Below are 24,360 nucleotides of genomic sequence, written 5' to 3'. Positions count from 1 at the left end.
GCGCGCGCGCGCGCGCGCGCGCGCAACCTAAATTGGTTCAAGAATTAAAACTAATTTTCAAGAATGTCATCTGTTACAATTTTGAGGATACTTATGTGATACTCCACAGAATGCTGCATCAAATCGCTGTACATCAGAACAATTTCCTCTAACAAGCAACACACGTTTAGGAAAGTGTCCATCACCAGCTGTTCCAAGAATCACTGTCACCAGCTGTTGGAAGAATGAGAACCATTATCTGCACCATCTGCCACGAGGACCACCGTCACTACCAGAGAAAAGTTAGAATCCCTCGCTTGACAAACTGTTATCAGAACCACTCCATAGGAGACGCCAGCTGAGAGAATCACTACTATTGTCACCATCTGTGAGAAATGTTCGCTGAGAACACCCTGAAGAACCCTACCCTGGGAGTGTTCTTTGCAAACGAGCCTCTGGGAGTGTGTCATGGGATCAAATGTGCCCTGGGATCATGTGTTCCCTGAGAGCGACGCAGATAGCTGGGTTTGGCAGGCAGGCAGTGGTGCGGGTTGGGTAGCCGTCACTTGAGACCAGAGGAAGGGGCGGCGATGACCAAACTGACCTCGATGTGCCCGGCTGGTGGTCTCTGTGCCTAACTGGTGGTCGCTGTGCCTAACTGGTGGTCGCTATACCTAACTGGTGGTCGCTGTGCCTAACTGGTGGTCGCTATACCTAACTGGTGGTCGCTGTGCCTAACTGGTGGTCGCTGTGCCTAACTGGTGGTTACTGTATGTGACTGGTGGCATATTCAGTGTACCTGTGTTCGATCGATGAGCAATATAACTGACTGATCGTGACAACATATGACTTTCGTTGACTCCACCTGAGTAGGTCACGCTACATCCGAGTGATGGTCACTATATTCGAGTGGCTATTCCTGTATTCACCATATCTGACTGTATCTGTTGCCAGGACTGAGTCGTGCGTTGCATTATGTAATCTAGCGCCTGTAATTTGCTAGCATTCCAATATGGTAGCGGTAAAGTATAGAAGCAAAACGATGTATGTAAGCGGTAAAGTGAGAGGGAAATGATATTCTTCTAAGAGTTACAATGAGACGTCCAGTAACACGTAGAAGTACCCCCACCACTGCATTACCTCCGACAACAACTTCTAGCAACACCCTCAGTATTAACCTGGCAACACCCATTTGAAACACCTCCAGAGGTGACCACAAACAACATCCCAAGCGAAACTGCTTCAGCGACACCAAATAAATCTTTCCAGCAACACCACCAAACGAAACTTCCGAGCAAATTTGATTCAAAAAAATCCCAGAAATCATTCAGTGATATCAGTGGCAACGCATGCAAAACTATTCCAATTCCTATTATCAAGTTAATAACGAAATGGAATTTCCTTGAGCTATACCGTGGTTCTGAACAAGATTCAAACCTGCATCACAGAGCAAGGGAATCGCTTGCCTCATCGACAGGTGGTAAACAATGTTGAATACATATTTCTCAAGATACAAAGTTCAACAGGTTTTTCGTTTTTCTGCTCGGCTGCGTTCGAGCCAGAGGACCTCTTGAACAATGAAAGAGACCCCATGTTAACCTTCTTCCTGCCACCAGCCAGCTCTCACCATCCTAAAATCATGAGTGGCTGGCCGGTGGAACTTGAACACTCGTTGTTAGAGAATGTCTTAGTGCCTACAGACGTCACGTCGTGTGGTTGTGCAAAGGTTCTGACCAACTCCTTACACAGGCGGCTCTTGCGACACTTAGAAAAGTGATGTGCCACAAGAGGGACTGGAGATGTCTTGTTCCTCGGTCGATGCATCAACTGATTTCCTACGACAAACCGTCCCTACTTTAAACACAAATGAATGTATATCTTTTGTATATGAGAGAGAGAGAGAGAGAGAGAGAGAGAGAGAGAGAGAGAGAGAAGAGAGAGAGAGAGAGAGAGAGAGAGAGAGAGAGAGAGAGAGAGAGAGAGAGAGAGAGAGAGAGAGAGATCCTAAACCCGGGACTGAATACAGAGACACGTAGTATCTGGCTTCTATGCTTTGTGTGTTGTGACGTAAATTGTGGTTCAGGTTCCGACGGTTTGAAGTGAGACGATAGGCGTCACGGTCGACGGGGAAGCCCGCTGCTGGTGCCGCCGTTGGTCGTGTGTGTGTGTGTGTGTGTGTGTGTGTGTGTGTGTGTGTGTCTTGCCCCCCCCCCTCCCCATTTACCCCTCCCTCAGGCAGAGCTTTGTCTCGGCCGGGATTTTTCCCGCTGAGTTTATTCTTGATGTGTTGTCATGTTGGATTCCTTGCACAGGTCTTGTGTTCAGAAGGCTACACATTTTGCTCCTAAAACTGTGTATATGAAGCTTTCTCATGAACATGCACCTGCAGGCAATGGCCCTCGTGCCACATACGCATAAATGCGTTCACTGAAGACATGCATGGATGTGCGCTAGCGTGTAGGACGGTCTTACATGAACCATTCCCTGCTGGAACGTGTGTTAACGTCAGGAAAACTATAGCTGTACCATGGCCACTTACTGTAAGTCTCTCTCTCTCTGATCCACACATACTCCCAAAGTGTGTATGTATATATATATATATATATATATATATATATATATATATATATATATATATATATATATATATATATATATATATATATGTTAGTATATGTATGTATGTTACTATTTGTGATTTAAGAGGACAAAGTTTTTAGACTCGTGTTGTCTCTTGTTTGTATGTATGTACGTATTTTCTATCTGTCTATACATTTATCTATATATCCAACCTAATCTATCTATTCATCTATCTATCCATCAATCTATCTATCTATCTATCAATCCATCCATCTATCCTTATCTAAATATCTATATGTCTCTCAGTCTAATCTGTCTGTCTGTGTCTCGTTTTATCTATCCTTTTACCCACCTGTTCATCCGTCCATCTACCTCCCTACCGTCTCAGCACTGTAGAGGCTTCCTGCTGCTGTCTTCTGAGGCCTACCCTCGGCCACTAAGGTCTGCTAACACGATGTGTTGAGCTGATCCGGTTAGTCATGAGGCTGGAGGCCGAGCACACCGTACCCGGTAGTGACTCCGGAGGCAAGACAGTGCTAATCCTCTTAATATTTTTTGCTGTTGTGTCGTGACTCCGGGTCTCTCAGTGTGGGTGAGTGAGGGAGTTCCTTTGTGTGTGTGTGTGTATGTGTGTGTGTGTGTGTGTGTGTGTGTGTGTGTGTGTGTGTGTGTGTATGTTTGTGTGTGTATGTTGTGTGTGTATGTGTGTGTGTGTGTGTGTGTGTGTGTGTGTGTGTGTGTGTGTGTGTGTGTGTGTGCTAGGGTGACTGGTATGATTAACTGAAGAACTTATATGTTAATTTCTGTCAATTCTCGCCTTATGTTTGGAGAAGAGGCATAATGCTTAATGCTACAGAGGAAAGGTATGTTGCTAAATAATTGATTTAGATTTACCATTAGGATCTGAATGAAATGATAAATAATAGTCATAAATGATTGACAGACTTAACATGTTACGTCTGACAACTTTAAGTACATTGAATACCCATATGACTGAGCTTTCATCACTGTTCCAACCTGACGCAAAGAATAAACACAGTTATTTTCACGTGATGTTATGAGGAGGCGAGCCAGACGCCGGGATTCAAGAATCGACCGTTTTTGGTGAAAGATAATTTATAGTTAAGCTTCCTTAAACACTTCATGACATCAGCTGTTAACCTGGCAGTTAGAAAATGTATACACTTATAAAACTATCAGCCATAAATCATATTCTGTTTGACTTTGTTTTTTGTGATAGACATTGTTTTCCCAACGTGTTTAAAGAGCTATTGTTTTCAGGGTGTAAGAACTCTGACAACGGGGTCATCCACCAGTGTTCATTGTTATGATAAGAAATGTGGACCTGAAGGAAAAAATATATCATTGTGGTACATCCTCCCGTCACAGGTACAACGCCAGCGCCCTCAGTCTCTGTCTCTCCCGCCACACCTCCTCACCCTTGTCCTCAGGTACACACTCAGGTCTTGCTGTCTCCCGCCACACCTTGTGCTCGTCCTGCCCACCAATACCCTGTGCTTCAGTCGCTTTTGTGTTGAGGTGACGTCAAATCAGCCTCTCATACCACGACATGCAATGAGGGTTTGAGATTTGTATGTGCGCTCATCTGCGTCATAATTCTGCAAAGAAATTCATTTTCCGAGCATTTTCTTGTGCCTTTCGGAGTCTCCCTGCATACTGTCTTCTACATCTTCTCTATTGTGTTCTGTTTTCCTTTGTGTGCTGACATCTGCTGAGCCTCTTACCCTGTTAGTAATATTACATCTGTTCCTTCATTATAATTTCACAACTTCTGTCTAACCCAACCAATGCACCTTACTTCAGAAATCATTCCGTTCCTTGCAACTCTTCTCTGTTAGCTCTCCTGTCAAGAGTTGACTTTCTTTTTTAGGTAACTATACTAAAAGGTTAAGGTCAGCCTTGATGGAACGTCGTTGCCCTTGACCTAAGTGTGGTTCACGAAATGGTGGTACAAAAAAGTTATGGTACACACCTGTAGAAACTTGTGGGTTAAGAGTTTACTATGTTGTAACCTCAAGCCACTGGAGGCTACTTATACGGTAACCACATCATTTGAGGTTAACTATCGTAACTTCACGTCAGTAGACGATTAACTGCGTCGTAAACTCCTACCACTAGAACATATTAGATGTGTCATAAGAAGAGACTTTAGTATTGAGGAAAGTGGAGTTGAATTTCGAGCGAAGTATTTCCTAGGAAGGCTGGTATGCAGGTAAAGTGAGAGAGGGTGAAAGCATTCCCCTAGGGACTTTGGAAAGCTGTTGGGCAGTACACTTTACAGGAGCAACTTTTTATGCCTGTGGGTGAGTATGTGTATCGACAGGCTGTAGGCTGGCCCGCAGCCTCACACGACCTTAACCTAACCTCAAGTCTTGTGGTCGAGATATTCATTGCTAAGTGCCACGACTGTGGTCCACATACCTCCTCCCCTCCTGTAGGAGTTTTGATTGGCTAGGTCACTTTGATTAGCATATGTCGTCATGAATCATTGGTGTCAGTATATCCTGGGGATAAAGGTGAATCTGTTTTGTGCTTTATTTTTTGTTTGCTTCTCATGTCTGTTTGTCTGCCTCCATGTCATCACAGTATGTGAATCATGTCAGCGACCTCGAAGCTGGTGCAAGAATGTAGAATGTGACATTCGTGCAGTTTAGTGTTGCTATGCTCCTGGGATCAAAGGTCGGGGTCAGGAGGCAATTAGCCGAGACCTGGAATGATTGAGGACCTCGTTGTGTGCTCTTTAGCTATGATTATTGTACTACGATTGGGCTCTGTTGTGAACTAACGTTACTATTAGAAAAGCGAAAATGCATATGAGAACCTCCCATTACTAAGCAAAGTTTAGAATGTATAGTTTCCTTACAAAAGATGCTCGTCTAAGACTTTTGATAGATGTTAAAAACAGTAAGTGAAGAAATTCCACGTCTTTTAAAGACGATTTACATTGTCTTCACACCGCTATTTTAAACGTTTTAATTTGTCATTGATAAACACCGAGACAATTAAGTAACATTAAAAACGTGTTTATATGTGCTGAAACTTATGTTTTGATACGATCTGTTATGTACTAACCAGACTACCTCTCAACAGGTGACTGGGCTTTGATGTTGTTACAAGACAAAAATATGTGAAGACACTGAGGCCCAGGTTGCTGTTTTCTGTCTAACATTTTCCATTTTTTAAGAAACTGAAACAGAAAAAGCTATCATGATAACTATGCGGAAAGAAATTTAGTTTGAAGTGGTTGTTACGGTCCCGAGGTATGCGTCACGTGACGGTAGTCGAGCCGCACGTTCGTACGACAGCCAAGAAAACCTCATAAATTTTTTACGTCTACTGATGACCTGTACCTCATGCATGTCACGCACACTACGGAAAGCGAGGATGTGGCCTGCGAAACTCTGCAAGTACCGGTAAAGTTGCAAGACTTGGCAGTTCCGATGTGATCTTTGATACTTCCGCTGTCTCACGAGGGAAGGCGTGCAGGTTCTTGATTTCAGCAACGGTTCACGTAAGAACTGTGACAGAGGCAGAAATCTGCAGAATTGTTGAGGGCTGTATGTCTTCTCTGCTAAGCTCTACGTCAGTGTGATCTTGTATATATACACGAACGTGATGGGTCTTACTTTCACAGTCTAGGCTTTCGTAGATGGCGCTGGCTGTAGCAAACAACATGACTGACTGAACCAAGGTTGAACCATGTCAAATTTTGGCTCTTTCCCTGGCCTCACAGGTGACTTAGGGACACATTTGTAGTCACACATGTGCTCAAAGAGACGTGTTGACAGAGTTATGCTCACAGTATCCTAACGTCACTTATATGTTCTACGAACTTTGCACAGTAGCATAAGCTAGCGTGCACACACAAACACACACACACACACACACACACACACACACACACACACGTGATCATAAGAGTGTGGCGTGATGAGAGACCCACCCCCTCCCCCACCCACACACTATCCCCCCCACCATTGTGTCACAACCGAGAGTTAACAACCAACTTCCATCTGCCCGCCGCCATCGGCTCCATCAGACGGGGAGATGCGACACCAGACTTATGTGAGATACTTCACATGACTCAGGTCGAGAGGTCAGAGGTAAATGTTGCGTTGATACGTGATTGAATCATGAAGTTCAAAGGATAAGACGGTTCAGGAACTTGTGGTGCGATTACTTACCTAAAAATGTACGATGATTTTTGTCATTACTTCATCTCAACATACGATAACTTCACCTCATCAGCAACCGCACGATGACTTATAGCATACGACAACTTTACCTCTTCAGTAAGAGTATAATGACTGTAGCATACGATGAAATTCCCACCTCATCAAAAGGACGATCACATGGTACATAATTTCTCGTCTTCAGCACGACAAGTCGAAACTTAATCAACGTACACATAAGCTTATGAAACAAACACTTTATCCAACGTTCTCCCTCACTCAATGATGGAACCGTCCCCTTGTTATCATCAACACTTCGACACTATAGCAGACTGGTCTTTATAACTCCGCTGGTATTAACATTTTCATACAACTCTGACTTTTCGAGTGATTTCTATATCCAGCCAGCTTGATGACACTCGACACCTGGCATGATTCAGTCACATAACACTTATCTTTGTTTCTACACACGTTTCACATTTCCCTCTGATGCCATTCACCAGGAACTGTATCCTCTCTGCGGATTTTGTGGTTTTCCGTTCGCCTAAACCTCAGGCAGACTACCAGTCGCATATATACAGTGAGACAGACAGACAGACAGACAGACAGTCAAACAGATAGACAGAGCTGCACACCTCAAACTGACACATGTAATATATATGGTGACAAAACACGCCTTTCCCGATGCTACTTTAAACCTTACCCATCAAAATAAGACTTAGTTAGACACACCTTGTTTCACCCTTCTGACAATATCTCTATATTCGCTGACACACACCAGTCATTACACCTCACTTATACTCCTTGCCATGACCCTGTTTCATGTATCTATAATTTCCAGTAACCTCAGGTTCAGATGCCCTCTACTGCCACACTCAACACGCGAATTCTTTTATATTTTGGTTTCCTCTTTTAGCATCTTGTCCATCATGTTTTAGTAGGCAATGTTATCTTATTCCCAGTATTAGTATATGGTATGTAAGTGTAGCTTGATTTAAAGTAGTTATGTATCTGCCTGCATTACTCACACACACACACACACACACACACACACACACACACGGAACAACATGCGTGTACAACTTTCTCCCCGCAACACACAAAGAGTGTATCGTACACAAACACGAATGGGGCCCTATGAATGCAGAACTCCTTCTTCATGTTGTATCTGAAGAATGAAAGGTGTTATGAATCTTCGCAGTTTCCCGCTACGAACAGACAGCAAGAGCGCGAGTGTTATGGATGCCTCTCTCCGCTCTATATCTAACAGTCGACTGGACCGTTCTTTTAAACACACGTTTAATCGTCGATCTTAACCGTTGTTTTAAACACATCGAGTCGACCAGCCGCTCCCTTAACCGTTCTGTTATTGTAAACAATCTCCGCCAACCCTTGACTTGTTTCAGGTGTGTGTGTGTGTGTGTGTGTGTGTGTGTGTGTGTGTGTGTGTGATTACAGAGGTAATACGGGCGTAGGCAGAACCTCGTCCTCACAGCACCATGATGATCCAGAGAACGTGGCCGGCGAAACTTCTCACCTGAGCGTCAGTCATACCTTTCCCAAGTTAACTATTTACCGCCCGTTATAATCATCCGAGATAACCACGCCTGAAAATGATTAATTTCCTATATCACGCTCAGTGTTGGAGAGAGAGAGAGAGAGAGAGAGAGAGAGAGAGAGAGAGAGAGAGAGAGAGAGAGAGAGAGAGAGAGAGGCTTGTGGTGAAAGCTCCCTTCATCATCACTGGATCTATTGATATCGTGTCAGTGCGGCGGAGCAAGAGGTGATGAATGAGTCATGTGATCATGTGCTGGGGTTGGTGCTTGTGGAGTTAAGCCTGGTGGACCCTACGCGCGGGCGAGTGAGTATGGGCGTGGGTGGTAGTGAATGTGGGCGTGGGTGGTAATGAATGTGGGCGTGGATGGTTGTGAATGTGGGTGTGTGTGTTATTAATTGTTATTTTGATGGTTATTGAGGTAGTTTGGTGGAGAACAGTACCACAACAGACTCCCTCACCTCACCATTCATGTAATATCCCATTTTGTATGTCGTCCTAGCTATCATCTTGAGGTCATCAGGTTATACACATAGACCTCTGCTCATGTTACAACGTACTTGTCTTGACATTTGGTTGTGGTTGTGGGTGTGGGTGTGGGAGGTGATTGGCACGTGGTTGTAGGCGTGACGATATACAGAAAGGTGTTGTATAACGAACGCAACGCTTCGTTACTAAGTATAGTAATGTCACAGAGTTCGTTAAGATGCTCGCTCACGGACGTCACTATACATATATTGTAAACTGTAAACAGACTGTAAACTAAAACAGGCAGACAGATAGATGACGAGCTAGCATAGAAATAGACAAGCAAATAATGAATTAACAAAGACTGTTAGACAGGATTTATGCATCATATCACTCTATATAACTTTTTTTCCTAGTAGTATTCGCTGTGAATAAACTAGGAAAAGGACATTTGTCTCAAAAGTTATCTGACCGAAAGAGACATACGTCTAGGTTAAAGATTAACATGCCAGCCGTTAGCCAGACAGACAGACAGACAGGTAGATAGACGGACATACATGTATGTAGAATGATGAAGAGCAGTGGAAGTGTAAGCAGTGTGTGGTGTAGATGAGGCCAGAGACATGGAGGAAGGCTGGTCCTCAAGGATGCCAGCACTCTATCCTTCACTCACGTCCTCGAATCCTTCGCGTGGGAAAGCTAGGACGGAAGAGGAGAGAGATGCCAGGTAAAACAGAAGAAGAAGAAAGTAAACGCAGATAAAGTACAGATGAAATGAAAAAGGAAAAGGGAAACATGAAGAAGGAATGGATGAACAATTGGATCTAGGTAGTGAGAAATGGAGGAAAGGGGGAACAGAGAGAAGAGAGGAGATACGGAAAAGATAAGGAAGGTAATGACTCAAGATAAGGAAAGCGAGAAACTAAACGATATCAAACGAAGGGACAGCTAATGAGGGTGACTGTAGCTCGAGATATGTTGATTGTGGAGGTACTTGTGACACGACTGTTTCTATGCAGTGAGACCAGGAGATACCTGCGTCCCTTGAGAGGGGGGGGGGGAGAAGCAGCTGCCTGAGTGCACCTAGTGGCGGAGGCCAGGTGACTTCAGTTCCTCCTGGGTGAGAGACCAGGAGACTGCTCCTCCTCCTCCCTCTGGGTGAGGATGTTGAATCCGTAACCGAGGACTGGACGCCTTCAGAAGCAACTAAATGGTAGGTGCACCGTCTAGCACTGACTGAAGCAATGCATGCTTTCCCCACGATATCTCACATTTACGTGAGGCAACACAAACTCTCTCTCACGCTCACCTTAAGCAACACATTCTTCCGGATTCTCACCTGACGTAACATACTCTTACCCACACTCGCCTGTAGCAACACATTCTTCTCTACGCTCGCCTGAAATGGCCAAGCCTTCGTCAAGCTTACCTGAAGCAACACATTCCTCTCTACAGTCAGTTAAAGTAACACAGTCACAGCAAATATCACCTGAAGAAACGCACAGCTTCCAGGTTTTTAATTTGCCTTCAGATGGAGGTCATCGATGACTTTAAGCTCATTGTCACTAAAGACAGATCGACGCACTTGGTGTGCCTTGTATTAGAAGAGTTAATTATGATTATTTTCTTCGTAAAAAAATCGTTTTCCGCGTGATTTCGTCACTAATGACGTGACAATAGTGGAAACTGAATAAAGACGTGTTGCGGTATGTGCAGTCGTGCTTAGAAACCCTCTGGACATACACGTAGTCACTGAAAGTGACAGCCACTGACACCAAGGAAACCCACTGCAAGTACGTTTTCACATAGGCATTACAGCCCTCAGCACCAAGATGATGCTATGTGCCTCATGTGGCGGCTAAGGATGTGGTAAAGTTATTAAGGTCGTTCATCTACTCAGTGTGACATGCCAATTGTGGCCTTAGAAAAACAGTGCCAAAAAAGGCCTTTTCTTGATTGTGTGTTACTGTTGAGGTGACATCAGCCAGCTGGATCTGTCGACCTGACCTGGATTACATTCTTATAGAGGAATGTACAGCACCTTGTGTCTTCCTTCATGTTCTCACGTTTTAGATGTCCATTATTCTTCTTGTCTATCTACACACATGTCTGTGTGTAAGTACGTGTTTGCACGGTACGAGAAGGGAGTTCTACACGAATGGGGGGGCCCCATCTTTTGATTTTTCAGCTTTAAGGCGCTCGCGCGCGCGCGCGTGTGTGTGTGTGTGTGTGTGTGAATATCTATTTTCTGGTAGCAAGGAAACTGTCCTCGAGAATCCCTTTCTTCAGTTACTAAGGGAAACAGTTACCTAAACCGCATTACAGTCAACCACCAGAGACTTTGCCTCTTACATTCCGCGTCACACAGCCATTATCATTCCCCTGCGTTCATTGCGTCACGCTGATGATCGGATTCAGTCAGATTCCAACCATTATCATTCTTCTAATCATGCAGAAAATGTGTCTTATCAAAAGTCGCGAGTTAAATCTTTATTGCATATCTTTCTTTTTCGTACGTCTTGTGGTTGAAAGTGAATAACACTGTACATATTCTTCTCTTATGATAAAGGAGCGAGCATGACGCAATAAAAACGGAGTTCCACTTTCTCAGCACACGTACACGAACGCTGATGTGACGTCACACGGAGTGCCAGGCAGCGACAGTCACGCCCTAGACGTAGTCAGGTACACCTGTCCTCTTCACCTTTGTTTACCTCCAGCACATACGTATGTGGCTTGCTGTGTGGAGTGGCTGTGGTAATACAGTCACGTAGGAACTGCTGAATGTATGTTTATATGATCATAAGAGCTTATGTATTGGTAGTTTTGTTGACGTCATACAACAATAATCACGCACCTTGTCACTGGAAGCCACGTTATTACAAGTGCATATTCTTCTATGTTGCTTAACTCAGCGTTTGTTACCATGGAGTGATCATCATGCATTCTCCGTTCGTCTATTCTTGCTTTTCTATTCGGCTTCCTGGACACTTATTCATGAAGGGGGTCAAGGCATTCCATTCCACAAACCAGAACTCTACAGTGTGAACTCTCTCATTTGTAACTATCGGACCTCCCCCACCTCCTCCTGCACATCAGCGGGCCTAACGGTACGTCTTAATGAGAATCTGTGGCACCAAACACCACCTAGTTACAGGTCATACTTCCTCATCCTGGCCTGTTATCACTTCCTCACCCTGGCCTGTTTACACTTGCACACCCTGGTCGGCTTACGCTTCCTCAATCTGACCGGTTCACACTTCCTCACACTGGTTTGTTTCCATATACTTCATCCTAGGTGGTTCACACCTCCTACCCCTGACCGGATCACACTATCTCACACTTCCTCTCACACTGAGTCATGGGTTCGCCTGGGAACGTTCTCTCTCCTTGCAGGAAGTGCCCGTCTTCTCTCAAGGAGTTATTGTGAAACCAAGACCTCATCCTTCAAATATCATCTTGATTGATATGTTACTGTGCTTATATCTAGCTGCAGCTTTACATATTCTCGTAGTTTAAGGACTAGATAAATGCATTTATAAACCATTGCTTCACATATTGAGTCTTCTGATGTACCACAAAAAGTTCTGCCTATGTTTGACATGAAATTATATGGAGTTACCTGCATTAGAGAGTATTAGATTTCCTGCTGGTCTGTGGAAGTTATCATTAATTCTTTCAACACAAGTTTGTGAGAGTTCCTACATATGTTACGCCAGGGTCATATCCATACCATCGACACCACGCTAGGCCACGCATCTCTCTCTCTCTCTCTCTCTCTCTCTCTCTCTCTCTCTCTCTCTCTCTCTCTCTCTCTCTCTCTCTCTCTCTCTCTCTCTCTCTCTCTCTCTCTCTCCTACTGATGACCTGCGTTCAGGGCCGTTTATCTCGCTGTGTACATTCTTGCTTCATTTGTTTCTAGTGTATATGTAAACAGCGTGTTCCCTCCCGCCTCACCGTCTTACCCACCAGATGTGTGAGGAACACACTTTCTCGAACTTGATATTTCATCCCAGGGTCATCAACACTCACTGATTTGCACATTATTTTCTTGTTATTCTGTTCATGTTTTTTTTTTTTTTTTTTAGATTTCAACTAATTTCCTCAGTGTGACGAAGCAGCGTTCTCTTTCTTTTTTCACCTTAAAGGAATGTCCTATCATCATTTACAGCTGCATTCATATCACTGCCTAAGGGTTGGTGCCAGTATGACCTAGTCTCTGCGGTATGGTGCAACCTAAAGTATATGCTAAAGGACCTCCCTGACCCAGGTCGTCCGCCCCAGCACAGGGCACACCCAAACTTTCCTACTTCCGAGGAATTCTGTGTTTGCATCACCCTCCGTAGTCTTCCTCGTCCATGCCCTGAAGGACATCTGTAACCCAGACAGTGTTGGGTGGGACGCTGATGACTGAGTCCTCGCTCTCTCGCCTTCGTTTTCGCAATAAGTCAAACGTCAAGGTCCTCCGCTCAACTGCCGACGTCCAGCAGCGTGTATGTTGGCAAGGTTCAACGGAGTGGCACTGTCTGGGGTTACAACAGGAACCTGTGATACACTTGTGCAGAGATCTCCATCGTCTTTTCTACCTACTCTTTGTGAGCCTTGCTTCTGGTCGTGGTTTTGGACGCCATTTCGACTGTGATCTTTTTATTGTTTCATGTTTCAAAGTAGTGAGTTATTCCTCCTCTTAAACTTTCTCCCTACGTGTACAAATCTATATGATGAGGTAAAGACTATAATGCTATTTTTCTATTCTTCTTTTTCAATTTCTTCTCATCGTAAGATACCGAACACGAGCATTGGTGCCCCTAATCAGGGTTAGACCTGCCTTCACAATATTTCCACATGACACGACAAGTATTAACTTACACATAAATCCCTGACGGAGGATGAGCTTCTGGGATGTCTATCAGATTGCTGCCCCAGCCTGGCCATGAACCCCGTCTTGCATATTCTGATTACCGCACCACGGAGGCAGTTTCATACATATCGTTTTGTTTTTTATGATTTCATCTATTTGTGTGAATGAATCCTTGAGCTGCCACCAAAGTACCTTGGAATGTACAGACCCAACGACCCTAGAGCTGCATACTCTTCATATACACTGTTATCCACTGTCCGTCACCAGCAGTAAGTTAGAGTTGCCAAGTATCAACACCGACACAGTTCCCTGTCACCTAATTATGGTATGGTAGTTGAGGTGATGCGTTATTGCAAAAACCTCTGTTTACTGTTGTTTACAATGTGAAGTACTTTTAGGGATAGTTAGGATATCCATCAATATTTCTAAGCGATGATAAAGAACTAATTGAACATTTGTCCATATAATTTTATCATGAAGGTGAAGATTTTTGATGTGTAGATGCGACAAAGTGAACGAGTGTAGGTACTCACAGCGACGGGTGAGATCATTGAGAAAGATCTTTCACTGGGCGGGAACTCAGGATCTTTGCCATGGTACTACGAGCCTGTTCCGTCCGCTATATATAAGAATGACCAGAATTAGCAGGAATCACGTACTTGGAAAGCATCGAATCCAGTCCAGCCATACACCAGTATGAAGTCTCATCAGCACTAAACACATACATACTTCAATTGATAAATTACATACATTTGTGGATCTGTCAACAAGCTCTTGATTTAGTAGGGGTGGCCTCCTAACCTGTTGCCCATTGTACTGTTATACCGCGGTGGTGTTGGAAACGGAAACGTTATCACGTGAGCTACCGGAGTCAGCAACCACTGTCCTCATCGTCTACTTTAAATCCCGACATTCGCTAGACGCTAATCGTTCTCGCTTAGACATTTGTCATTAACTGTTTGTTTGAGAATTTGAAGCCTCAATAAGCCCAGGTTGATGGTTTTTCTCTACACCCCTGGTTGGTGGTTGGTCAACACCCCTGGTCGACGGGTGGTCCACACCCCTGGTCGACGGTTGGTCCATGCCTCTGGTTAGCTTGCAACGCAACAAGGAAACAATTTCTGGCCCTCGACTGAAGCTTTCCTGATCGTTCTAGGTCAGGATCAGGTGGCGACACAATTCAGTCAGTGCCACACTGCTCTTATATGACTCATGTTAGCAAGAACTCGTACCTTAAGCACCTCTCTCTTCTGCCCGGAGGTGAGGTGTGGAATATACATATGCCAGTGTACCAAAGTATGCATCACCAGGGTTACCGTAGCATACATCACGAATGTACCGTACCGTAGCATACATCACGAGTGTACCGTACCGTAGCATACATCACGAACGTACCGTACCGTAGCATACATCACGAATGTACTGTACCGTAGCATGAATCACCAGGGTGCCATAACATACACCCCTAGAGTACCGTTCCACACATCACTGTTGTACCGTATAGTGTACCATCCACCAACACCACGACTGGCTGTGGACTTTCTAATGTACACAGAACAAGTGGCAGTGAGGCCGGTCGAGCAGAGAACCTGTATAGGTCCCTTCCTCCACTTCTATCTTGTGGCTTGGTGGGTAGCACTGTAATCGTCGCCAGTGTTAAGGACATGAATTCATGGCTTAAAAGTACATAAAGAACTCGATTCCCATATTTTCGGTACAAATGGTTTAACTTGGCAATCAGAGAGAAGGACAACTTCTTGTGTGAGAGAACTGTATAGTATTCCATTGTTCTGTAAATAAAACTATATAATTTTTCAGTTTTAGGAGACAACTGTATTATACTTTATTGTTATAAGGCAGAACTTTCCTGTATTTCACTATTGTGTTACAAGTGTGCTGTATATCACCTTTTTTGTGGTAGAGCTGTGTTGCATTTTAACTAAAGTTTGCTGAAAATTTCTATCAGTGAGATGTGGTGACTCTATTCTATTCTACCATTGTCTGGTAGAATTGAGATGTATTTTCAAATTGTTTGTTAGATTGCGTTGTATTATTTCAAAGTTGTGAAGTCAACTGTGTTGCATTTCTTTACTGTGTTGTTTGTTGCATTTTAGTAGTGAATAGTAAAACTGTACCGCATGTCACTGTCACGTGGTAGAAAGTGTATAGTATTTCACTTTTGTGGTAAAACTTTGGTTTATTTCCCTGTTGTGTTCGAAGTGGCACTCCTCCTGTTTTTGTTAGGTAGACTTCACTTAACTCTTCAACGGTAGACTGTGATGTTACTAACTTGTACTTAGCTGTGGCCTTGTTGACTATACTCTGCTAAACTGCTGCAATTATGACTCACTTGTTTTGCCAGTTTATGAAATGCTGGAGTGAAGTTTTAAAAGTATGTAAATGGTACAACGAGGGCGTGATTTACCGACGGATTAGGGTGTGTGCGACGGTGGGAGCGAGAGAGTGCGGTAGAGTGTGACCTGTGGCTGTGACTCATGGCTGAGGCCATGCAATGACCCAGAGTATGAACTCCCATTATCATGCAGAGGTCTAGAGTGCTAACTTACATTATCATGACATCAATGATCATGCAGTAATCTACAGTGCTAACTCCCATGATCATGGCACATATCTCACCTAGTAGCCCATATGTGAACGGTCTATTACCATAGCACCATGGAACATGCAGTGGTTTGAAGATCCAGCTCCCATGATCATGGCCTCGTGTATAAGGAAGGTCTTGACGGATGAAACATGATGATGTCTCATCATCATCATAGTCTCATAGCTCATAGCCCCGAGTGAACGCTCCTATCATTTTCCTATGACTTTCACGTTGATACATGGGTTAATATTTAGCAAAGTAATTCCACAGATGTTGAATATGACACTGTCCTATTAGGTATTACTGAAGTGCAACGAGGCATTTCCATATATTGATTATCTTGAGAAAACTGGGAAAGTCTTGATGCCACCCAAAAAGTGTTGGTAAATTCCTAAGTTCCGCAGTACTTGTCTTGGACAATATCAAGTCAAGAATAGAAAGATTTTACCTGGAGTGTTGGTAAGATGCTCATGGGTGAACAGGTCTAATCATCCAACATGATAAATCTTTAATGCAAATGGGGTTAACCCTGAGAGCGACAGCCACATGAGAAAGGCTCTATGTTGTTAAGTCATGACCTGATCCTCCTCCTACCTGATGCAGGACCTTCTGTTCACAAGTGCATTATACCCCGCGCTAATTAACGTTCTCTCATCACATACTTCATAGCTTGGGTGTGGAGGTGGGTGGAGGTGTTAGTATATATGTGTATGTAGGAGGGAGGGGTAAGGTAAGGAGCTGATTGGGGGTCATCGACTGTCTTTGGTCTGTGTGTGAAATATACATCAGTATTGATCAACGGACCATACGAGCGGGAATTAGGGAACCGAAGACCCGCATACGTACTTACAGGTCCATACAGAGGGACACATGTGTATCTATTACACACACACACACGCACATACACACACACACACACACACACACACACACACACACACACACACACACACACACACACTCATACACAACTCCACAGGTAGACCCTGTAGCAGAAAATGATGTGAGTATTTGTTCTAACTGATAAGCTTTTCAGCAGTACTGTTGTGAGATATGGAAGAGATTAACTAAGTTAGAAGTAAGATAAAATCTAACGTTATCACGATATGGCAACTCCTCCATACCGGGACAACAAATAAAGACAAACAAAGCCACATTTCCGCAGCGATTCACAGTTGAGAACAAATGTATTTATGTACCACACTTTCGTGAAATGTTTCACTGTATATCACAAAACACACCAGGTATGTACATGATCTCTTTCAGTCACTTGGTATATGTTTTAGATCCATTAACATGGACGATTTTAGGACTCTTTTGAGTCGAAAAGACGTATGAGAAGTTGATTATATGCGATATTTACATCCCGCAGAGTGTTGTCATATTTCTCGAGACCTCCCCACATGTAGAGAGTCTGCAGGCCTTGATGACACGTCGAGGGGATTCCCTACACATGTGGCGCTCCAGAGATGTAGACGTTGTCCTTCCTTAAGAGAATTCATACAACTTCCAGCCAGTCACTCGAGATAAGCCCACAGCATATCTGACATATGACCCACGAGCAGTCATAAGGCTTGGTGTCCTCTGTAATCATTTTGGAATATGTTCTTAATTAAGTATGTAATGTACCCACAAATATGCAGTTTATCACTAAAGAACACGATCTTTGTTTCCCTGTAATATACGTGCAGATATGTCATTACTCACCGAGGAACACTTGATAAAGACTTTGTTCCACGTCAGTTCAACGACAAATATGCCCCCTTCGTGACGAAGTCTTGGCAGTAGACCCTCTACCTTCTCCACACTTGCTAAGGAAGAGCGGAAGCATACACACCACTCCTTATAATCACGTATATTAAGAATGGATTAAAAAATTAATTAGTCATGGGTCTGTGAGTGTGTCTGTGAGTGTGGGACGCCTCGACATTCACACATTGGTTGACGAAAGACGTATTAACTTGGCATCTCTGGCTGGGAACCTTCCTTCACTGGAGTCCCAGAAACATCTCCGCCCAGTGAATGACATGGATGAATCTTGGATAACAATGAACTATCTTCCTGAGTAAAGACTACTGAAGCTCCTGAGGAAGGTGACGTAAATTCATAGGCAAGATGACACATCCTCCTGACCAAGAGTTAAGCCTTCGAATTGTTATTTTCTGAGTATGATTATTTGTCATGTAATTTTCTTGGCTCATTCTTCATCCGTGTGGTGAATTAAACCCTCAAATAGGATAGCCAAAACCTTCAAGAACGATGAATTAGCAGACTGAGAACGGGTAACGAGTCCCACTGAGGGCGAAGATTTAACAACAATGCCAGAATGCTGTGGCTTGGCCCTTTTTGACCATTGTGTTAAAACCCTGATAATCTGAGGTTGTCCTGTGAGACGTGACTGAAGGAAGCAACAGCTACTGGGCTGTCAAGTGTTGCCATAATGACTTGACCTGCACCTCGAGATTACCTGATTCCTGCAGGTCATGGCAACAGTGTTGACACTAACAGAACTCACATTACATTAGTGTGAATTTACGGCAGACGAAAGCCTCAATAGTTTTCTTATGTTATAGTTTTCCTTATGCAGATACGAATAGTTTGATTATATCTAGCCATAAGTTGGCTAAACTAACTCTACTATGTTGTCTGAACATGGTTAGTTCATTTACCATGGAACTATTAACCATAATTTTTTTTTGTTAATATAGTTTAATTAATGAATTCTGATGGATGCGTCCCTCTTAACCTGGAAGTTCTGTTTATAACATGGCTTTGTTGACTTTTTATGGCTTTGTTGCTTCATCATGACTTCGTCAACATGACTGCTGGTGAAGTGAAGCTTTGTTGACCTAACAGCTTTGTTGACAATATGACGTTTTTTTAACACAGTGACACTGATGTAGAACTTGGATTTGTTTTTCTGCTTAATATTTGTATGTTTTCTTAGCCACCGATTTGTTGTCTGTATTTATGTGTGTGTGTGTGTGTGTGTGTGTGTGTGTGTGTGTGTGTGTGTGTGTGTGTTTACTAAAGATGGTAGTGCTGACCCGGCATGAAGTGATCCTATCATCGTAGACGTACGTACATACAAGTCAGTAATTAGCTCCTCCTCGTAGACTCCCCTGCAGTAGTTTTCTATCGTGTTTTAGTTCAGCTACAGTGAGATTACGTACGCCTCCTGCCTTGACGACTTGCGAATGCCAGATCCATCTAAACAAGGCAGAGTGATGCTTACGAAAACCTTTAAGTTTCATGTATAGTGTACTCCAGTGTTACTTATATCTCAATAAGAGTTAGTAGGGAGAGCATTCCGGTGCAGCTGAGTGGATCTAGAGGTCTTGTAGGTTCTCGCTGTAACGTTATAGAAACGATGAAGATGGTTGGATGCTTTCCACTGTCTTGGACTTGCCGTCTTTCCTCACTCTGAATCTGACTCTGTTCTCCCTCACCCCCAACCAGCCCGTAGACTCCCTCTCCGTGACCTGAACCCTCCCTCACCCGTAACCTCCCTAACCCCGTTAATGATGGACCGCCTCCCCCACCCCTAAACACCACACCCCCGGCGTACACCTCATGTCACAAATCTCGACACAATACGTAACATTCTCGTTAATAATGAAGTGTCTCGTTTGAAGATAAATTGTACCTCATCACACTTATCAGACCTGGATGAAAGATCAGGAAACAAGTCATTAGAGACTTAATTAACACTGGCATTTGATGAAGTCCTTTAGTTTGTCGAAGGAGGGGGTGGGAGGTGGGGGGGCTTTTTGGCCTAGGGCCAATAAAATGACTTTTGTTATCCCCACAAGGAAGCGACGCGATGTGTATCGTGACTCATACATAACATGGTACAACGTGCTTGTTAATGTTGCCATGGTGACGAGGGTCAACCAGGCCCTGCAACGAGCTTAAACAGGATTTTGCTGCGATAAAAGCTGACTTACATTTCATAGTTTTTCTTTTCCGACAGACGTACTAACAGCAACAATCCAGTGCTGCCTCAGTGCCCTTGCTTTAACTGCGGACATGAAATACGAAAAAAAGAAAAAGAAAACACGTTTGTTGTTGTTCACGTCAGGAGGGAAGGCCACTGAGTGAGCGTAAAGAATGTCACAACAGCAAGGGGGCTGCCGTCAGCTGATCCATTCAGTGTCTCACGAAATCTCGTTGTGTGTTGGTAACGTCGGGTCCAGCATGCCGCTCCGTACCGTCAAGTTTTGTCGCTGGTAAATGAAGGTTCCTGCCATCATGCGAAGCGTCAGTGTTTAGTTTCATTACCTAGCAGCCTCTTATGTCTGCCGAGAGTATATGAACCTTGCGATAGACCGGAATATAAAGTTTCGAAGTGGAAGTTGATGCTGAGAGCTGTTGGTGTTTTTAGAAGCAGGTGAGTTGTTACGCCGATCATATTCTGGTCCTACATATAAGGACCAACAGAACAAATGACTGTAGGGTTGTAACAAGTGTGTAAAGCAGTTGTTAAAGGTTAATCATTGATATATTTACGTTCACTTTTGTTAGCATTTACTCCTGATTGATTTGATCAGCTTTTTACTTTGAATAACAAAGATTAGTAAGGAATGGTATGCGAGTGACCTATGAGAATCAGCTTTACTGTCGTCGATCGTACTCACCACGTATCGTACGTGGTGAGTACTACAAGGCGAGCGTGTTAGACCGTCAGTTTTATTTTTTTTTTTTTTTTTTTACAATGACTGCCTCAAGTATCATAACTGCTGCTGGTGATTGCTGTTGTCCTTATTCCCAGGTTTAGTCACTGTTGTCACTTTACCGAGTGATACCATTGCCCCAGGTGTCGACCTATGTAGTCTGTCACTGTGGCACTGTGTCTGGTGTTTTGACCGCTCCAGGTGTTGCCACTGTCCTGGTACTGCTACTTTATTAGTGTTGGCGCTGACCCTTATGTTATCATTGTTTTGCATGTTGTCAATGAAGAGATGTCACTGCTGTATCTATGCCAGGTACTGACAGTATTTGGATATTTGTTCACTGTTCTAGGCAGAGTCAGAACCCTTTGTGTCTTCAGGTTAATATCTTTGTCATACATTTCCTTCCATCGTTTGTCATTTTATGTCGCCATCTATCGTACATGTCTGTTTGTTCCCCCCTCCTCTGATTTATAACTTTATTTACCTGGAACCCATTCCTCCTTACGACAGTTTATTCATATGCGTGAGAGGTCGGCACACACACACACACACACACACACACACACACACACACTGGCACGCATGGCCCCATAGTGAGTCAGCCAGCGGCGAGGGTGACGCCTCTGTGGACCTCATCATCACGTCATAGCTCCCCTTCACCTCAACATTGTATGTTCCGAGCCAGACCAACTTCCAACCAGCCGTTGTGAAGATCTGTAGATAACACTGTGGTGCTGAGGGGAACATCTGCGTAGGCAGTAGTTCTGAGGAAGTGAGACAACCTCGGTGAAAAGGAAATTATTAATATACCTCATTGTTGACGTCATATTCTAGGGTTCCCAGCTGCGTTATTTGTACATATTAAGGTGTATGACATTTCTCAGAAGTAGTGACTCCTTTGTTGCAGCTGCAAGAATTTTTTTTATATAAGATTTGAAATGCCAGTTGCTCTTGTCTTACACTGGAAGAGTAAGAACTGCATGATCATAACCTGCCATGTATGTATTGCTCGTCAACCTCAAGATTATAACAAAGAGTCTCCTGCCTGCTGTAATTCCCTGTGATACAAGTTATGCAACAAACTTGTCACAATGTTTCTTCAAATCCCAGTCACACTGTTGAGAAAGTTTGTGCTCACAATAGGACTTAAGGGCTCTGTGCAACAAGCTTGGGAATAACGTCTAGTTTGTGTTGTGGAGGCTTGTGTAGGTGTAGTAACTTTCCCTCTTCCTACGTCTTAAGTTTGTCCTTTTGTTTTGTCCCAGGTCGACGCGTGGGTATTATTGCCCTTTGACGGTGTGTGTGTGTGTGTGTGTGTGTGTGGGCGATAAGTCGTGAGCTAATGGAAGCAAGATTATTAACTCAGGTTTATGACACTATTTTGATATCTCCTGGTCTTGGATTAATTCTCAGCTCAAAAGTCACAAGTCCCGATCAGACAGTGATCAGATATTAGAGAGGTCACTGGCAAAGCTCGTGAAGCGACTTTCAGAAGGTCAAGGGTCAAACACGGAGTGGAAGATCAACTTGCTTCGGTTCGTGAGCAACTTGCCTCAGTCTAGATTCCAGTGTTCAACATTATAATTTCTCTGTATGTCCGTACGCCTACCTGTCAGTGAATCCTATGCTATTTCCCTTTGTTTGATCCGCCAAACTGTGATTACTGGGAAAATTCTTGGGCGGGTAGGTGGATGAAAGTTACTGACTGCTACGTCTTTGTAAGATAAGCATTAAGTCCCTAGATTTTTGTTTATCAAAGTTTACGTTAAGTTAACTTAGTTCTATTATTGCCTGCGATTATCACTCATGCAGGGGATTTCAATATACACCAGAGGTTTGGTTGGGCTTTACCTAGGATGATCCTAGTGGTGTCAAGAACCTTCTCTTTCTTAACAGATCTGCTTCCAGCAGAGTCTGGTCCAGGAGTCCGCACACAGGCAGTCCTCCTCGCTAGTCAGTGTTTGTTTGAAGTAACACAAGGTACCCGATCAAGTGCCGCAATTAATGATTTACCGAGTATGGGTGTATGTAGGGGGGAAGGAGGTACTTATGGAAGGCCATCTTGAGGTATAGCCTAACCGTTCGTTGGTCGTGGTAGCTGTAGTGGACCACAGGACGTTAGCTGGGGTGTCACAAAACACGAGGAGGAGTCACGGATAATAATAGAGAACACTGGCCTCTAATAGGGATGGGTCACAGTGACGTTAATGGGTGGCTATGTCTGTGATGGGTGACAGATGTTTATGATGGGGGTGTTTACTACAGGTCGCTGGTGGTGGGGTCACAGGACTATAACGGTGGGTATCGCAGGAGACTGATGTCGGGGGTCAGGTGTCGCTTCTCATAGCTCCGCCACACCAGGCAAACCAGTCATGATAGTACTGTACGTTACTGGCGCGTCATGGTGTCAGGAAGCAGGCACTCTCCCTCCTCCCTCCCTACTCCACTTTGGCACTGGTTTCTGCTCTTCCTCCTCCCACTCTCTCCCCTCTCGTGTGGCCGATTAGGGGTGCCGCCTTATCATGACCATGACCTTCAATAGTTCGGTGCCAACAGCCGTGGCACTCTCCAAGGGAGATGTCTACATTCGCGTGCAGTTTATGTCCCACTTACGTACAACAACCGCTCGCCCTCGCGTGCAACAAATGCTCGCACCCGCGTAAAACAAACACCCGCACTTAAGTGCAAAAACCTCACGTGCAACAAACCTACACCCTCACGTGATAGCTCACACACGGTTACTGAATACGTTATTATGACGGTCATGAGCAGTTCGATCCCCACGTCTTTTATTTTAAAGTTTTACCAGACTCGCTGGAGTAACGTGATCCTCTCTGTCATTCCAACACGCTTGGACCTTGGGCCTGTGTGGTCTGTGTAACTCTGTATCCTTGTTCAGCCTCAAATAGACAGTTACGGTCTCAGCAAAACACTTTAAGGATAGATATTTCTTAAGTGAATGTCGTACCATTCGATAGATTTACACGCTCGGTAGTTTGAGTGAAGCTGTATCCAAGGTGACTGTTCATGAGGAGTGAAAATGCCACAGCTCGTCTGGTTGACGTGCGGGTAGAGACCTTCCTGTATGTCCTGATAGAAGCCACATTTGAAGGATTTCTCTACAGGTGAGAACGTATCTGTGTGGGTGATTCTAGTAGATGCTGACTCAGGAGTGTACAAAAAGATATTTCCAGGATTAACTGCGCCATTTCCTTGTGTATAGGAATAGGTAAAGTGACAACGTATTCAACACTAGTCCCCTAGCTCATTCTTTCTGCATACAGTAGCAGACCCTCTCACCATAGTAATACATTCTCTCACTTTTCTACCTTCCGCATTATAATGAAGACCCGTTTATATTACCACTTCATAGTAACATGTCCTACAACAGAAGACACAACTGGAATATGCATCACTAACCCACAAAAAAACTGTCATGCTCTCTG

At 44.0% G+C, this 24,360-nt stretch overlaps 1 protein-coding gene across 6 annotated transcripts in view; it reads left to right on the top strand.

The window, feature by feature from the left end:
- Window positions 1-24,360, top strand: part of LOC139747631 (uncharacterized) — a 117,177-nt gene that overhangs the window by 33,679 nt on the left and 59,138 nt on the right. The window contains exon 1 of one of the 6 annotated variants that reach the window (XM_071660125.1): window positions 20,394-20,631. The exons of 3 other annotated variants lie outside the window; for them this stretch is intronic. In XM_071660125.1, the coding sequence (XP_071516226.1) occupies window positions 20,600-20,631 (32 nt within the window). In that variant the 5' untranslated portion in view covers window positions 20,394-20,599. Of the gene's footprint in view, window positions 1-20,393; window positions 20,632-24,360 lie in introns of those variants that run through there. 2 more of the 6 variants (XM_071660127.1, XM_071660129.1) reach the window with 2 other exon arrangements.

Source organism: Panulirus ornatus, chromosome 69 (assembly GCF_036320965.1).
Source record: "Panulirus ornatus isolate Po-2019 chromosome 69, ASM3632096v1, whole genome shotgun sequence".
NCBI lineage: Eukaryota > Metazoa > Arthropoda > Malacostraca > Decapoda > Palinuridae > Panulirus > Panulirus ornatus.
The sequence above is the reverse complement of the archived record's forward strand: the minus strand, read 5'-3'. Positions and strand labels throughout refer to the sequence as shown.